Source organism: Rhinoderma darwinii, chromosome 1, assembly GCF_050947455.1.
Source record: "Rhinoderma darwinii isolate aRhiDar2 chromosome 1, aRhiDar2.hap1, whole genome shotgun sequence".
NCBI classification, from domain to species: Eukaryota; Metazoa; Chordata; class Amphibia; order Anura; family Rhinodermatidae; genus Rhinoderma; species Rhinoderma darwinii.
This window is the reverse complement of record NC_134687.1, coordinates 191,041,718-191,061,246: the sequence shown is the minus strand read 5'-3', so window position 1 is coordinate 191,061,246 and position 19,529 is coordinate 191,041,718. Positions and strand designations below refer to the sequence as shown.

The 19,529-nt window shown below is 37.1% G+C and overlaps 1 protein-coding gene across 2 annotated transcripts in view; it reads left to right on the top strand.

The window, feature by feature from the left end:
• The window catches only part of CCSER1 (coiled-coil serine rich protein 1), a 911,764-nt gene that overhangs the window by 880,075 nt on the left and 12,160 nt on the right, over window positions 1-19,529 (top strand). For both annotated transcript variants that reach the window (XM_075849774.1, XM_075849773.1), the window contains exon 9: window positions 3,432-3,521. In XM_075849774.1, the coding sequence (XP_075705889.1) occupies window positions 3,432-3,521 (90 nt within the window). The remainder of the gene's footprint in view (window positions 1-3,431; window positions 3,522-19,529) is intronic.

Genomic DNA, 19,529 nt, shown 5'->3' with positions numbered 1-19,529 from the left:
GTGTTTACTTGGGTTATCTTTGTCTATTATTAAAAGTTGTTTGATGATCTTAAACATTCAAGTGTGACAAATATTCAAAAATGGAAGAAATACAATGCATTCGGAAAGTCTTCAGACCCTTTAAATTTGTTCACATTTCGTTATGTTGAGGCATTGTGCTAAAATAAAAAAGCATTCTGTTTTTTTTCCCATCATTCTGCACTCAATACCCCATAATGACAAAGTGAAAACAGAATGTTAATAATCTTTGCTAATATATTGAAAAGGAAAAACTAAAATATTGCATTGACATAAATATCCAGACCCTTTACTCAGCGCTTAGTTGAAGCACCTTTAGCAGAGGTAAAAGCCCCCAGTCTTCTTGGGTATGATCCCACAAGATTTATACACCTGGAATTTGGAATTTTCTGCCATTCTTCTCTCCAAATTCTCTCAAGCTCTTGGATGGGGATCTTCGCTGGACAGCCATTTTAAGGTCTCTCCAGAGATGTTCGATTTGGTTCGAGTCAGGGCTCTGGCTGGGCCACTCAAGGACATTCACAGAGTTGTCCCTAAGCCAGTCCTGTGTTGTCTTGGCTGTGTGCTTAGGGTCATTGTCTTGTTGGAAGGTGAACCTTCGGCCCAGTCTGAGGTCCAGAGCACATTGGATCAGGTTTTTATTAATAAAATCTCTGTACTTTGCTCCATTCATCTCTTACCAAGGCCCTTCTCGATTACTTTGTTTGGTGGGGAGGCCAGCTTTAGGAAGAGTCCTGGTTGTTCCAAACTTCTTCCATTTAAGATTATGGAGGCCACTGTGCTCTTGGGAACTTTCAGTGCAGGATACATTTTATTTGTATCCTTCTCCAGATCTGTGCTTCCACACAATGCTGTCTCTGAGCTCTACGGGCAGTACCTTCCTCCTCATTACTTGGTTTTTGCTCTGATATGCATTGACAGCTGTGAGACCCTATATAGACAGGGGTGTGTTGTTCCAAATCTTGTCCAATTAAATGAATTTACCACAGGTTGACTGCAATCAAGGTGTAGAAACATTTAAAAGATGATCTAGAGAAATGTGAGGCCCCCAGAGCTAAATTTCAAGTGTCAGAGCAAAGGGTATAAATACTTATGTCTATGCGAAATTTGAGTTTTTCATTTTGTTATTATGGGGTATTGAGTGCAGAATGATGGGGGAAAACGTGTTTGTTTGTTTTTTTAAATTTAGCACAAGGCCTCAACATAACAAAATGTGAAAAATTAAAAGTCTGAAGACTTTCAGAATGCACTGTACTTCACAACAACACTACCACTACTGTAGTAGCATCAAGAACACATCACTGATGATGCATCTACAATGCTACAAGGTCCCTGAAATACAATAATAACAACAGATGCAGAGTTTCCAATGGGGATACACTGCCCAGAAATTACAACCATGTGGTTTTCTTCTTTAAGAAAGACAAAGGCAGGACACATTACAGAACACGGTGGATTTTACAATTGTGTAGGAAGAAATAAATGTATGCACTTCTTTAATAAAAGCCTAAGTAGTGTGTGCTATAGAAGAGATTTCCAATATTTCTGACTTATTCCACAATATGAAAAGATGCTTTATAAATAAATAATTGTCAAGTGCATATTTGAAGTTTATAACTACAACCCATACTATTGTTTTCTATGTAAATTTACATAAATATAAATAGTTCATTAAACAGTTTATCACTGCCTTTTAATTGACACAAATACATGATACTTTTTATCCCCAGACAATATGCTATAAAGAGCTGTCTGGGTCATTAGAGTTTTAATTAAGCAAATATCTAATTAATAAATATTCAGTGTAATATTTATAATGTGTGTTGGAATACAATTATATCCTACTTAGTAAGATCAAATTCATGAAATCTGTATCACAATATACAAATATAACCATAAGGGGAGAGAAGTAAACCTGGTCCGCAAATCCACTTGCTATACTTGATCTATTGCGGCTCAGAAAATATAAAAATGTATGAATATGAGGTTCTCGGTTTACATTTTGATAAAACTGTATAAGCCCACTTGCCACTTCACAGCGACCTCTTTTAAGTCCCTACTCTATCAAGTGCAGTATCGCATGGCAAATAGTGCCACTGCCACACTGTACCTGCCGAGGGAGCAGACCAGGAGACCAAAAGCACACATGCTGCCAGTCTAAGCCACTTTGGCTTTGAGCCACGTCCCCCCACAGATACAGCACCACAGCAACAAAGATCACCACACACCATCACAGAAAAAAAAACCTTATGCAGTCTCTATTTATATATACAAATATAATCCATGTGTGATATGGCAGTCAGGCATGCCGTAATAGAGAAAGGGACTGCAGAAAAGGATTGGAGCTGCCAGACGTTATGGTGACAATTTATAAGTGTATATGCTCTATGAAGCTGTTTTTGAGTACCATTGGTAAAACAGTATATAATTAATATACTGCTATATTATTATATTAGACATAGTAGAAGACTTCTCTATAACACTTTACAGTAACCAGGCCATTAAATAATAATTTTAAAAAACATACAAGTTTCAATGACACTGTACTAGTCATCCCTTTACAATTACCATGCAGAACTTTCTAAGACCGCACTACTAAAAAGACCCGTTGCCTGGCTAAACAGAGGTCATACTTGCTCATAACTGTACATGCCAATTATATGTATGTAGATAAATCTATCTATCTATCTATCTATCTATCTATCTATCTATCTATCTATCTATCTATCTATCTATCTATCTATCTAGAGGAAAGATGTGTCATCATATTTTCTTAGACTAGATAATAAGTAAATGCCAGCAAAATCTCATTTCATTAGGTTACCGTGTTTTACTGCGTTTGAAACCCTGTTATTTACTGCTAATGATTTTGTGGGAACTCTGAAGTTCGTTTTTTCGTGTTATTGAAAAACAAGCACATTTTACCAAGGTGTCACACATAATTTCCTGAGCATTCAACTGCGACTGAGGTGAAGCACTGCTTTTCATCAATTTTTTTTTTTACTGTATTTACAATGTTAGATGATCTTCAAATGTGTTTTTTTGCATGAGAAATAAGAGCAGTTTTGACACATCTTCGTTCAAGACCACTCACTGTTACAAACTGAGAATTGAGGCAGGTGTAGAGAAAACTGGGCAAGTGAATATGCAATTGAAATAGTCACCTTTAGCTTTCGTAATTCCATGACAGCTCCTCTAAAGAGTAACAGCTGGTGATGCATAGTCAAACGGGGACAGAAGTGTAAATTTGTAAGAAATATCTATTGTTTTTGTTTTCATAATGTGAAAACAAGAGTCAATGTTTGCCAGCATGTGGTTTACACAAAACAATTCAATTCTGTACTAGTTCTGTGCTAATGTATTCAGTATCCTTTTTGACCTTTTGTTGTTGTTTTGTTTTATGTTTTTTACAGAAAGCTGCTCGAACTTTACAGCCATTAAATGTCATGAAGCAAGAGAAATATACCCAAACAGAGTCTTTAAACCATGACGTGACAAACAATGTAAGCACATTTTTATTTTTATAGTAGATTACACATATATTATGCAGAAAATAACCATTTATAGTCATAGCAGTGTAATAATATATTAACAGAGTATAATAATATAGTCTCATATTGAGCTTTACTATGTAGAATATGAGTATTGTACCTTATTATTCACAAGCCATTACTCTATCTGATTCTAGATTTTTTTGTTTTTGCTATGATATATCAAGTTTCTAAAACAACATGTACTGATGTAGCCAAGTTTATCTTGACTGTGAGAACTTGATGCAGCGTGATATCACACAACAAAAGCCATTAAAAAGTGATTGAAAAAGTCAAGTTAATGTTTATTATCAATGTGTATTTAATGCAATAAAGAGGCTTTGTCACCACATTATAAGTGCCCTATCTCCTACATAATGTGATCGGTGCTGTAATGTAGATAACAACAGTGTTTTTTTAATTCGAAAAATGATCAATTTTGACGGAGTTATGACCTATTTTAAATTTATGCTAATGACTTTCTTAAAAGACAACTGGGCATGTTTTTACTTTTTGACCAAGTGGGCGTTGTAAAGAGAAGAGTATGACGCTGACCAATCAGCGTCATACACTTCTCTCCATTCATTTACTCAGCACATAGTGATCTTGCATGATGATGATGTGCTGTCACTTACTCACACATTAACATTACTGAAGTATCTTGAGTGTGACTAGACATCACCTCTAGCCAGGACGCGGTCTATTCACAATCCCGACACTTCGGTAACGTTTATGTGGGACTTAAAGCACAGCAAGAGTGATCTTGTGAGATCACGCTGTAAATGACAGCACAGCGTGATCTCGATGTGCTGTGCTGTCCCACACAAACGTTACCGAAGTGTCGGGATTGTAAATAGACATCGCGTCCTGGCTGGAGGTGATGTCTATTCACTCTCAAAACACTTCAGTAACGTTAATGTGTGAGTAAGTGACAGCACATCGTGATCTCGCAAGATCACTATGTGCTGAGTACATGAATGGAGAGAAGTGTATGACGCTGATTGGTCAGTGTCATACACTTCTCTTTAGAACGTCCACTTGGTCAAAAAGTAAAAACACGCCCAGTTGTCTATTAAGAAAGTCATTAGCATAAATCTAAAATAGGTCATAACTCTGTCAAAAATTATTGTTTTTTTAAATAAAAACCACTGCTGTTATCTTCATTACAGCGCCAATCACATTATGTAGGAGATAGGGCACTTATAATGTGGTGACAGAGCCTCTTTAAAAGTCAAGATAAAGATGGCTACATCTGTAATTATACATTCTTAAGACTCATGACACAGCAAAGTCATACCTAACATAATAGATCTACATCTACCCACGCTCACCTCAAACCTAACTTAGAAAATATAGACATCTACATCAGCTCTTTTAATAGTTCTAGTGACAGACTCTGAAGTGCTAACACTTTCTGGGTATTATAAATAATTGTCAAATTAATTATCTTCAGTGCATACATATAACAAGAGTTCTTAAACACTGTCTAAGCAGGGAGAGTTGGAAAGGGCATTATAGGGGTAGTTAGGGATTTCAAAAAAGTTTTGTTTTTGTAAAAAATTGTGTTACTCATGTCAATGGGCAGTGTCTGATATTGTAGCTTAGCTCCATTTATTTGAATGTTCGCAAACGGCAATGCCAGACTTGGCCCATGGACAAGAGTAGTGCTGTTACTAGTGAAAAAAAAGTAGACCCTTTTTTTTTTATCTTTTAACCTGGCCTAAATAGTTTACAGCTCAAACTCTTCCCATGTGTGATCCTGAATAAATTGGTGGGAATCACACATTTATATGTCATTTTTGAACAATGACCTTAAACGTATCTTTAAAAATTACCATCGTCCATCACATGGAAAACATATAACAAATATTCTCCACATGGTGTGTGACCCTATAAAAATGTAATAATGGGTGCTTGACATGTTCACTAGATAGTTTTCTCATCTGGTGCATGTGCCCCAAAACCAGCTTTTTTCGGTCAGATATCTTATTCACAATTTTTATACTTTTTAAAACTCTAGGACTTCTCAAGCCAGAAACAGTCCTGCAAAATTGTAACAATTATTAAATATTTACGGAAATTCTGCCATGAATATGATAGCTAATATATATAATTTATAACAAATATTATGCCGGTTTCCCCTCAAAAATATCTATTAGTGTAACAGATTTTGAAACCCTCTGTCCCCTAACTTCTATGTAGGAAGGCAAATTTCATTTTTTATATTTCATATTATCATAGAGTATTTTCCACAAAGATAAAAACTCATCAGGTCGATACTTATAAGAACATTATCTGAACTATGCTTAATACAAATTTTATAATGACAGTAAACCCCAAAGTGACAATAAGAATAGATAATCATTTCAGTTTCTTATGAGGTTGAGTCCCTTGAATAGCAACTCACTTTCTAGTCTAGAATTCTGCCTACACCGGTAGCAGAGGACTTCCATGTCCTCCCTCTCGCCGAGATTTCTACTACACTCCTTGAATCCTGCCTGCTGTGCAATCTATTTCTTTCTTTCTGGCTGTGACTTTCTTTAGGTTGCCTTACACACCACAAGGTTTTAATCCACTGGCAAACAATTGTTGGTTTAAAAAATCATGGACCGAGTAACTCATGATATTCCCATTACTCTGATTATCGCCGGTGGCGAAACAATAATTGGCTAATGTAAACGGTCCTACAATCTGTTATGTATCTGCGAAGCTGTGTGCAGGCACAACACAGAGGAAAAACCTATTACTCAAGAGTTTCTGCCCGCGTAATACATGTGCCCCAAGGAATAAGGGTTACTGTCAATAATTCATGGGTGATGTGGCAGATGGAAAAAGTTGATATCTCCTCCTGCAACAGACTTACATTCTGCATTTTAATTTCATAAATGAAGTTAAAAGGTGGGAGGAGATAAATAAACATAGCTTTTAACATTTTTAAAACATTTCGGGAATGGATAATCAAAAAGGCTTTATCTGGAATTCGGGGCATTTTAAAGTAAACTTGGGAGCATGTGAGATTCTATGTCATACACGAAACATGACTGCAGCTAAGAGCCATTGAATAGCGAAGTCACATAACATTATTACTGTGGCCTAGTCATAACTCTGGGCTGGTGTATGCTGGTGTAGGGGGCAGAGGAAGAATTTGTATGGTACATATGGAAGGTTGTTTTTTCTGTCCTCTACAGATTTCTGGGCTTACTTTTAAGATACCCCGAATCTCAGACAACAACTTCAATTGAATGTAATGTGAACACTAAGTATCAACACAGGTTACTGACACATTGTAACAAATAATTATCTACTCATTGTTCTACTGAGATCAAGATTTTAATAAATGCTGAAATTCAGCACGAGGAATGGCTGGCAGTGTGCTCCAATTGCCATTAACTCTGAAATACAAGGAAATATTTAACATTTTGATTTTCAGGCAGACATAGATTTATATCAGAATAAAGTTAATTGCTTGTTTTACAAACCATTCCTTTGTAATCGTGGATTAGTTAAAGTTCAAATACATGAAGGTTGTCTATTATTAAAATGTAAGCCATTTCATAATCAAATATCATTTGCACTCTCATTAACAATGTAATGAAGGTATTAAATTTGCAATCACCATAGACTTAGCACTTTATACCCATATCATGTATTCTGAAATTTGTAACTTGGAAAGGAATCTTGTATTGATATTTAATTGACTGCATCAATGAGGAACTCTTCAAATTATTCTTTTAATGGAAGAAGAACATTTCTGTGTCATTTACTTCATTTTCACCAGAACACATTTTCTGTCTAAAATGTAAATTTGCCATAGAAATTATGTAGACTTCTCTGTATGGAAGTAGCCAAGTTCCTTATGTGTATAGAATTTAGATTTTTTTTTTAGAAAATCATCATGGTACAAATATATCACAAACAAATCATCTAAAATAGGACACACGAAAAAAAAAAACTGATGCTTTTTCGATGTAAACTAGGAAAGATAAGGAAAATTGGTTGTTAGAGTAGCCATGATTTGTAGTTGGAAAAGGTTGTTATTGTTAGGCAGAACGATAAAAATGAAAACACAAAAAAAAGTAACTATGGGATCCATAGTAGGATACTATATATAGATATACATTATGTGAGATAGATATGAGATAGATAGATAGATAGATAGATAGATAGATAGATAGATAGATAGATAGATAGATAGATAGATAGATAGATAGATAGATAGATAGATAGATAGATAGATAGATAATTTTACCAGTGAGAGTTAGATTATATAAAAAAAAAATAAAAAAATCACATTGTCAAAATTATATATATTTATTTGCATTGTGCACAGAGAAATAAGTATTTGATCCCTTTGGCAAACAAGACTTAATACTTGGTGGCAAAACCCTGGCTAGGCCACTCCATAACCTTAATGTGCTTCATTTTGAGCCACTCCTTTGTTGCCTTGGCTGTATGTTTCGGGTCATTGTCATGCTGGAAGACCCAGCCATGAGCAATTTTTAATGTCCTGGTGGAGGGAAGGAGGTTGTCACTCAGGATTTGACGGTACATGGCTCCATCCATTCTCCCATTAATGCGGTGAAGTAGTCCTGTGCCCTTAGTAGAGATACACCCCCAAAACATAATGTTTCCACCTCCATGCTTGACAGTGGGGACAGTGTTCTTTGGGTCATAGGCAGCATTTCTCTTCCTCCAAACATGGCGAGTTGAGTTAATGCCAAAGAGCTCAAATTTAGTCTCATCTGACCACAGCACCTTCTCCCAATCACTCTCAGAATCATCCAGATGTTCATTTGCAAACTTCAGACGGGCCTGTACATGTGCCTTCTTGAGCAGGGGGACCTTGCGGGCACTGCAGGATTTTAATCCATTACGGCGTAATGTGTTACCAATGGTTTTCTTGGTGACTGTGGTCCCAGCTGCCTTGAGATCATTAACAAGTTCCCCCCGTGTAGTTTTCGACTGAGCTCTCACCGAGGTGAGATTTTGCATGGAGCCCCAAATCGATGTCGATTGACAGTCATTTTTTATGTCTTCCATTTTCTTACTATTGCACCAACAGTTGTCTCCTTCTCACCCAGCGTCTTACTTATGGTTTTGCAGCCCATTCCAGCCTTGTGCAGGTCTATGATCTTGTCCCTGACATCTTTAGAAAGCTCTTTGGTCTTGCCCATGTTGTAGAGGTTAGAGTCAGACTGATTAATTGAGTCTGTGGACAGGAGTCTTTTATACAGGTGACCATTTAAGACAGCTGTCTTTAATGCAGGCACCAAGTTGATTTGGAGCATGTAACTGGTCTGGAGGAGGCTGAACTCTTAATGGTTGGTAGGGGATCAAATACTTATTTCTCTGTGCACAATGCAAATAAATAAATATAATTTTGATAATGTGATTTTTTTTTTTTTTTTTATATATAATCTATCTCTCACAGGTAAAATTAACCTATCCTAAAAATTCTAGACTGTTCATGTCTTTGACAGTGGGCAAACTTACAAAATCAGCAAGGGATCAAATACTTATTTCCTTCACTGTAGATAGATAGATAGATAGATAGATAGATAGATAGATAGATAGATAGATAGATAGATAGATAGATAGATAGATAGATAGATAGATAGATAGATAGACAGATAGATAGACAGATAGATAGACCTTGTCAAGTGGCCGCCTTATCCAATAGATCTGACTCTAATCTATTAGTATTAGGACCATAGTATGAGGTCACATGGCCGCTGTACAGGTGGAGGGTGGGTCTATATATTGGTTCAGTTTTGGCTGCCATGTTTCCATGCAGCCCTAGGCATTGATGGGGGACTTGACTTATCATGAAGGCAGTATCGTAAGTTAAAGATCTTGGACATCAATACAATATACTGTATGTAACAGGGCCCCCACATTTCATGTGACATTAATAATACTAGTGTCTTCTTTTATGTGCAGAGGAGCCTATGGGTCCCCTCAGACATCAAGGCCCAAGTAAACTGCTAGACCTATCCCCCCTTTAAATACACCCGCATAAAGGCAGAAGACGTTTTATCACAAGTAAACTAGAAAGTTTATTTTTTTTTGTATAAAATGGACTACATATGGCCAATATTAAAAAAAAACAAACTGAGACTGATGATGTTTAATTTGCAAAACTAATTAGAAAACAACATATTGATATTTCTATTTCTCTAGATAAGTTTTTCAGAAGATATAGACTGATTAAACTTCCAGTATTGATAAAACATTTGTCAGTTTTTCAACTACCGTTATATACATATGATGTAAAAAAAAAGTTTCCCAGCAGAATACATCTAATATCATTACGTATTATTATAGTCTGATAGATCTCAGCGTGATTTTCTTATAATCATGTAGCCTATAAAAATACAAGCATTGTCCCATTCTTTGCTATGAATGCTGTGTCCCATACATCAGTCTTTGTTTGGAGCATGTTGTTTGAAAGACATCCTGGAATTCCCGGTGGTGAATGTTCCTTACATCTGTTAATATCCAGCAGAGCTCATCTGGCCAGAAATGATAAAATGTCTTGACATACTCAAGAGCATATCTGTGGGATGTTATTTTAACTTGATTGCTCTCTAGTCAGTCTTATTGAATCTCGTCTGTTCATTTATTTCTGTATGTGTGATACATTTCATAGAAACAGCCTGTCAGAATTTATACCAAAGAGAAGTTAGCTCTGATGCAGTGTCACTTGGATTTTCCGTGGCATTCATGCTTCGTTTGATGTCAGAATTCCATCAATATTTCTTTGAAAAAAATGAACATACAGATGGACCAACACACGGACCCTGCTCCATTCAGCTGTTCCGGCTGTCTTCGGGCACCGGAAGTTATGCAGTGATCAGTGCCGGAAGCAGATGGCTCCGGTCACAGTATAGCAGCCATACTGCAGTACTGCAGCTCTGCTCCTATTCAAGTGAATAGGAGCAGAACTGCAGTACTACAGCATGGCTGCTATACTGTGTAGGCAGCATCTGCTTCCGGCACCGACCACTGCATCACTTCCGGTGCCCGGAAGCAGTTGAAACAACTGGACGGCACGGGGTCCATGTGATGGACCCTCACCGATCATATACTGATGATCTATCCTGTGGATAGGTCATCAATATGAAAGACCGCCCCATGCCTGGACAACACATTTAAGAAAATTAAGAATATTTCTATACAGTAAATTAAAAAATAACTATTGTTACAACACAAAAAAAAACCACCATCACACTTTAGGTAACTGCAAATGTGTATTATACATATTATAGTGCAGCCAAAAATTATATATATAACCTGCAAAATGTGGATATTTTCATTCTTCTGCATCGTTCCTGTTAAACTATACTCATACGTCATGGTTTTGCTATAGACAAAATCTGTCGCAGAAATCAGCTGCTGACACTTAGATTTCTGCTGTGGATTGGCCCCATTGTAATTTAATTATGCTAATGCACAGCTTTTCAGCCCGAAATCCACAGCAATAATGAACACCTAAATCAAAACAGAATCCTAAACGTGTGAACATGTCCTAAAGGATCACTTTCACTCTCAATGCTTTCTGAGTGGGTGGGCTCTCCCTGATGTTTTGAGCTATTCTGTCTTCCCAGAGCCAATCAGAATTCTTCCACTGATGCTTCCCCTCTCCTCATGCTGTCTCACACACAGGCTGAGGCAGTGAGACTTTAGCATGTCCCTTCTCCCCCTACCCACTTACAGCAGACTGGGAGAGAGAGAGAGAGAGAGGGAGAGAGAGGGAGAGAGAGAGATCTAGAACGATTTTTTTTGGGTGAGGAAAGCAATTTCTGAACATTCACAAAAAACCTGCAGATACGGAAATGGGAAGTACAGACTGCTGCAAGGTGGGGAAGATGCCACTTCCCACTATTAACTTTTTATATATTATTATGTATAACTGACATACATTAAGGTACACTTTATTCAAATGTTTCATTATGTTCTTCCTTTTGGATTTTTAATGGAGATAATGTAATCATTTTATATTAGTTATTTTTTGTTCTTTAAGTTTATAAGTTATTTTTTTTTGCTAATTCTATCATAATTAGAGTAAGGTAGAAAAAGTTCTTGAATAAGCATTATATAGAAGTTCAACTGTCCCCTCTATATAAAAGTATTTCATCAAAGACCGGTCAGAATAGCTTCAAAAGCTTTTATATTTCTAAATGCTAAAAATAATATCAAAGTTATGACCATAATTAGAGATGAGCGAACAGGGACAACCGAACCCCGTTTTGACCGAACCCGGTCAAAAATATTATACAAATCGGCAGCCACTTGTCTCTATCAATCACTGATAGAGAAAAGAGGCTATTGATTAAAAATAAAATAAAAAGCATTTCATACGTACCCGGTCGTTGTCTTGGTGACTAGTCCCTCTTCTTCCTCCAGTCCGACCTTCTTTTCTGACGCGGCAGCCTGTGATTGGCTGCAGAGGTCTCTGGAGCCTGTGCTTGGCCGCAGAGGCCGCGGCAGCCTGTGATTGGCTGCAGCGGTCACATGGGCTGTATCGTCATCCAGGAATGTCGGGTTGGATGTCGAGAGGGACGAGTCACCAAGGCAACGGCCAGGAGACCGGACTGGAGGAAGCAGAAAGTATGAACGTCTTTTTTTTTTACAGGTTACTCTATATTCTGATCGGAATACACTGTCCAGGGTGCTGAAACAGTTACTGCCGATCAGTTAACTCTTTCAGCACCCTGGACAGTGACTATTTACTGACGTCGCCTAGCAACGCTGCCGTCATGACGGGTGCACACATGTAGCCACCCGTCATTACGGGGCCTCATGCACACGACCGTAAAAACACCCGTTATTACGGGTCGTAATTACGACCCGAAATAGCGTGCCCATAGACTTCTGTTAGCCACGGGTACCTTCCCGTTTTCTCACGGGAAGGTGCCCGTGCCGTTAAAAAGATAGAACATGTTCTATTTTTTTTATTTTACGGGCCGTGCTCCTATACTTTATAATGGGAGCACGGCTCGGAAAAACGACCGGCTGCCCTTCGCCGGCCGTGTTCATCTCCTGAAATACTGTGTGCTGCCTTAAACTCTGTGGACAGGTCAGGATCATGTTTCTTTTAAATGCTGCTAGGGAACCCGCTAGATCGGCAAGTCACCACGTAATGGTAAGAGCAGAGTTCACAGCAGCACAGAGTATTTCAAGAGATGAGCGTGCGGATCTTGTGCAGGGTGGTGACTTGCCAATCATGTGAAGGTGTTATTGAGGACAGGAGTGGAGGAGAGGTAACAGACTGAGCTACGTAATAGTAAGAGCAGAGTTCACAGCAGCTCAGAGTATTTCAGGAGAGGAGCGTGCAGATTCAGTGCTGCTGTGAACTCTGTTCTTACCATTACGTAGCTCTCAGTCTGTTACCTCTCCTCCACTCCTGTCCTCAATAACACCTTCACATGATTGGCAAGTCACCACCCGCACAAGATCCGCACGCTCATCTCCTGAAATACTCTGTGCTGCTGTGAACTCTGCTCTTACCATTACGTGGTGTCTTGCCAATCATGTGAAGGTGTTATTGAGGACAGGAGTGGAGGAGAGGTAACAGACTGAGAGCTACGTAATGGTAAGAGCAGAGTTCACAGCAGCACTGAATCTGCACGCTCATCTCCTGAAATACTCTGTGCTGCCTTAAACTCTGGGGACAGGTCAGGATCCGGTTTCTTTTAAATGCGGCACTGTAGCGCAGCCTTATATAGTGGATCGAGTGGGTTCCCCAGCAGCATTTAAAAGAAACAGGATCCTGACCTGTCCACAGAGTTTAAGGCAGCACAGTGTATTTCAGGAGAGGAGCGTGTAATTGGCTGCAGAGGCCGCTGCAGCCTGTGATTGGCTGCAGAGGCCGCTGCAGCCTGTGATTGGCTGCAGAGGCGGTCACGTGGGATGAAGCGTCATCCCTGGAGGCCGGCCTTCTGACGTCGTCATCCTGACGTGCGTAACTGCCACTACAGCCTGTGATTGGCTGCAGCGGCGACATGGATGAAACGTCATCGCTGGAGGCCGGACAGGAGGTATGTAAGTATGAACGTATTTTATTTATTTTTTTATTACATTAAAATTGTATTTTCCGCGCGCCGAGCATGTACTGTCAAGGTTGCTGAAAGAGTTAGCGCAGCCCATTAACTCTATCAGCACCCTGGACAGTACCATGCTCGGCGCACGGAAATTACAGGTTCGGTCAGAACTAGTTCGGTCCGAATCGAACTTTTTCGTGAAATTCGGCGAACTAGCCGAACCGAACTTTTCATAAGTTCGCTCATCTCTAACCATAATGTTAGTTATGTTTTATATAAAATAAACTACCATCCAGGATAAAAACACCACTATGCAAAGCATCTAAATAGTAAATCTGGGTGCAACATCATGACCGTTCAATAACAGGCATATACAGCAAAGTAGCAAGTGCTCACTGTCTCAATTAACACCTGATATAGAAATCCATGGAGGAAAATGTTAATTTGCAAGAAGTTATTATAAGTTTGTCTTTCTATTACTAGTAATGTATCTAGGACATTCTATTTGCTTTCAGGTTAGTATTATTCCCTTTGCAATCTATTTAATCTAATATTGTTTAATTGAGCACCTCATTTCCACTCCAACACTGCTTTGAATAAGGATTTATAATACATTTACTGAGACTATGGGTTAAATGTAAGTTATGATGAACAGTTATTTATTACATAGTGTTGTATTCTTCTTATTGCACAGAAAATTGTGATAATTGCAACATTACCCTTGATTTTAATACATTGCAAGTATCTATATGGGAATTTCAGTATATGAGTTCAGACTACAGTAGTTTCTGCAAAGTGTTTTTTTTTTTAGTTACTTATATTAAATTCATCTTAATTAATGTCATTTTAAATACATTGTTTATTAAAATATACATGTTTACTAAACCCAGTTGTTCTTGTTTTGCTAATTTGACAAAGGAAATTGTTGTTTGTCTTAAATAAGAAAAAAAAAATATTTATCCTCTAAAATGTTGTGTAACTCTAGCTAATGTTCTAGATCATAAATGTATAATATTTTATTAAAAAAATAAAAATACAATCAACATAGACCATTAGGACTTAGGCATACTTTAGAGCGGTGTATATGGAGTCTACACGGTGGTATGCCGTAGTTATTACGGCTTCATACTATGGAGCAGTAGGCACTACACGTGCTGTTGTGTTATGTGATACTGAGAGAAAGAAAACTCTATATTCCTCTGTATGAAATAAGTGTTATACAGAGGAACCCATATCGGTGCCTATGGGTGTCTTATTATGGCTCTACATCTCTGAGTTTGTATGGAGCCAAATTATATTTGTACGTATGAAGTCTATGTTGTTGTCTTTAGCAACTTTCTGTGTTTCACAAACAGCAGAAAAAAGGTTGCTGTTACATTCCCATAGGGTTATCATTTACACCATATCCTTATTGTCATTATGCAGTGGTACATTGTCTAATTCATTATTTGTCATAATAAGACATTAGCCATTCAAAGACAGGGACATTTAGTGACAACCTTAACAGGGGCATAGGCAGCTATTTCCTGAAACATACATAACAAGAACAAAATTGTTGGATGGTCTATCGAAACATTTTGTCATAAGACAACAATCTACATTATTTTTTGTTTTTGCAAGCATGCATGTTCTTTTAGACCAGTATTCGGACAGGGAAAATAGAGGTTTAAAGGGGTTTGCCCATCAGGGACATTTATGGCATATCCACAGGATATGCCATAAATGTCAGATAGATGCAGGTCCCACCTCTGGGACCCGAACCTATGTCTAAAACGGAGCCCCCTAAACCCCGTTCTACATTTATCGGCTCCTGCTGCCTCCCGGACACTTTCTGATTACATGGTCGGTGGTTACGAAAATAGCAAAGTTTGCTGAGCTACGCTGTTTCCGTAACTCCAATAGAAGTGTATGGCAGTTACGGAAACAGTGTAGCTCTTGTGCTACACTGCTTCCATAACTGCCATTCACTTCTATGGAAGTTACGGAAACAGTGTAGCTCAGCAGCTATGCTGTTTTCGTAACTCCCGACCATGTAATCAGGAAGTGGCCGGGAGGCAGCGGGAGCCGAGAAAGGTAGAACGGGGTTTAGGGGGCTCCGCTTTAGAGATAGGTGCGGGTCCCCAGAGTATGTTTCAGGAAATATTTTATTTTATTTTTACAACTTTTCATTTGGTAATTGATCAAATTAAAATTTATTGGGAACAGATTTTATTTAAATTGCTTTCTTATATTGTCAAAAGTACCTTGTAGTGCGTAGTAATGTTTTCCTATTGCTTATATTTGGGAGGAGGGTTTTAATTAAAACGAAGACTGCTGTAATATTTGCCCTGCAGCAAAGTCATTGATTGGTTTACCTTTTAACAAAAGCCATCAGCATTTTGAGCGTAAACCAATTACTTAAATGGTGATTAGATATAGTGTTATATTAATGTCTATGTAATGTCGAAGGTATGTATTTCTAGAATGGCTAGAGGCAATTCTTGTTCTATTAGTTATTACTTGATATGTAACAATTAAGCAATGGAAAATACTTATTTTCCAAGAAATGCTAATAGCATTGCAAATAATTTCTAGCCAAGCGTAGCGATTTTGCTATTTGACAATGTGCTGGTATATAGAAATGTCTTTGTTTATACAAAATTCTGTTACTTATTTAGCCAATATTATGATTTTAATGTATCAGGAGTAATTACTTTGTGCCAAAAATATTAATACAAGTTGTAAAATTAGATTATTTATTAAACTGCTATGTTTTTATTACATGAATCTAATATTTTAATTGATTATATCTTCCCTATAGTTTGAAATCTATGTACTGTAGGAATGGGAAATTTACCTTAGGAGGACATGACCTTTTAAATAACTTGTGGAGAACACATTGATGAGTATATGAGGTTGTCCACAATCTTGACAGCAAAGTTAAAGGTTTAATTTTGAGAGGGGCAGGTGTTAAGTCTGACTCCAATTACTATAGTGCAGGTTAGCTGGAAATTGGTTGACCAAGGAGCAAAGAAAATAGCAAAAGGGCACATATATATCTATTTTGCCAGTTTCAGGCACTATTCCTCTTAAGAGTGAATTGAAAATATATTGTATCTCAATAACCGCTTTAAAAACGGGCAAACAGAGAAATTTTAGATTGTAGCTCATTTTATAATGCAATTTCTATAGGTTAAAAAGCAAATATATCTGAGTAGCAGGATGCTGATATAAGATCCTTCCCTTCCTCCCTACCCCTACTATTCTTTCAGTAACATAAGGTTTATATTATAATTTTATTATTCTTAAAAAGATTAACCCTTTTTATAAATGACACATTGACTTACTAGTTATTATTGCTGCCTTTTACAGGGGTCCTGATTTCAAATAGAATCAGGATAGCATCTGTATGGAATATGTCCTTCCATTGTTTATGTGAAATTTTTACACCGATACTTCAAAGCTTCAAAAACTTCTTAGGCTATGTGAATTTTATTGGTCCATGTCTATTTCTATACAATAAGGAACACTACATTGTGAACCCCATTGGGGACTGCTAAAATTAAGTGCATTCTTTGCATGATATTGCAGAATATGTTGGCAGGACATGCCTTAGGTTGGCTTGTGCCTGGTGCATTACCTTCTATTAACATCCTCCCGTGATTGTGCACTAAATAGTGCGAAGATAACACTGCCCAATCATTAAACTAGGTAATTTATCTTCCCTTCCATAAGTTCAAGCCCCAAGTGTGAGGTGAGGAGTGCCATATCTGTGTATCCAGGGTGTCAGGGCCGATGTCTGGTATAAAATGAAAAGCCTGATGGACATAAGTCAATGGGATAAGATACAAATATCATATAAGACAATGGGATCTGTTGGGATCAATTACAAAATGGATCAAAACAGATCGGTCATGTATGTTATGGATCCCTTAAAAATAGAAGCCATGATGACAGTGTGAACAGAGTCTTATTTTACTGGAAACCGTAGGCACATAACCTTCGGTGTTCTTAATCTCACACTATATTTTATGTCACCCAGTTCTGCTTAGCCTTATTTCAGTTCAATATTCTATAAAAATTAAGAAAACAAAGTTTTATTTTCATAAGGTGCAGATAGCAAAACATATGTTATGACAGATATACTTAGCTGCATTTTTGCAGTCTTTTTTTTCTGGTATTTTTGGGGGCTAAAATGCTGTCTGTTGGGAGTCTATATAAAAATATGAAAATGTCTACAAACATAACATCTTTGCTTGTGGCATTTTAGGGTCAGTGGTGTTTTAAGCAAAATGTAGCATGCTTAAATGCTATGTAAATCTTTGGGGGGCACTTTTTAAAATAAATGTACATATTTATTGTTTAAAAAAAACATATTTGTAATTGACTTTTATTAAAAATTGTGTTAACTTTTCGAGATGCAGCATCTATGCATTCACTATACATTAAAGCTGTATCTCTGCGCTAACAGCCAAGTCCACCAGTAAATTGCACTGACAACTCGTCTGTACTTACTTACTGTGTCCCTCTGATGCCTCCTATTACCCTATTGCCGATCATATCTAAGTCGATCAACTTAGATATAATTAGTAATAGGGTTATAGAAAGCATCGGAGGGACAAAGTAAGTGCTGACAACCAAGCCGTTGGTGCAGTACATTAATGGATGTGGCTGAAAGTGCAAAGACGAATGTATAGTGAATGTATTGAAGCTGCATCTCAAAAAGTAAACACAATTTTTAATAAAAGACAATTAAAAATAATTTTTTTATGAATAAAAATTTACATTTATTTAAAAAAAAATCCCCCTCCCCAAGTTTACAAGGGCCTTAAGGTATGGTGTTTTTTTTGGCCTTTTTTCTATAAACTTGTAACCATATGTTCAAAAATGTCTAGAAAAGCTTCCTTACAAAAAAAAGACACAAATTTAAAAAAACGCCACTGAAACAAACACATGCAAAAAAAAGTTTTAAGCTAAAGCCAACTGAAAAAGTTTCCAAGTGAATGCCACGAAAAACCATGTCTGAACTCGGCTTAACAGGGGCAGACACACACAGCAGAGGGCTTCTGTGCAATAATAGCAGTAGAAAAAAAAAATCTAAAAAAATCAAAGGAATATACAATTGGTCAGATCCGCATTAACCATGTCAAAAAACAAACAGCGGCTACAAACATTTATTTGTACTGTATGTTACTTATCTTCTTCCACATTGAACATATGTTAAGAAAACATTTCCAATGCAACCAACTGAATGATGTCCAGCATTGCACTTACATAGCATTTGAGCAGGATTATTTCTAAGTTACAGGGACTTATCTTGTTGTAAAACCTGGGATATAATGGAATAAACCGGCACATGGATAATTTAAGGGTATAAAATGAACAATGATCTGTGCAGTTTGTTGCAGTATGATAAATCCATTCAATTTCCAATGTTCTTTTATACCCGAAGAAGTTAAAAAATAAGCAAAGATTTAGAGAGAATTTCTTAAAAACAATATATTTTTTTTACTTAAACTCTTTTAATTCATTAATGTGGTGCCTCAACACAGAACATTATTCCAATTATTCAGATGCTGAATTTCATGAAGTAAAGTAATCCAAAAAACATCAAATCCTCTTTAATGAATTTTCAGCAGTCTGATGTTTTACATTTAAAATATCAATTCAATTGCAGTACAAGCTGTGCCCCATATAACAGAATAATCAAGTATTCGAGGTTATAACAGAGTAAAAATAGTGAAAAACATTCTAGTGAGTTGCTCGAATAGAGAAAGAAGGTTAAAACTAAAATAGAGAGACAAAATAATATGGTAACAGTATTGGAGTGATGAAACATGAAAAGAGTAACTGAGTTTTGAGCAAGTAGTGTTTTCAGGGAAGCTAAAGGAAATGTATGCTATTTTTACTGTGGATAATTTTATTTTGCCGTACTCCAGCAATAAACTGGAGAAAACAC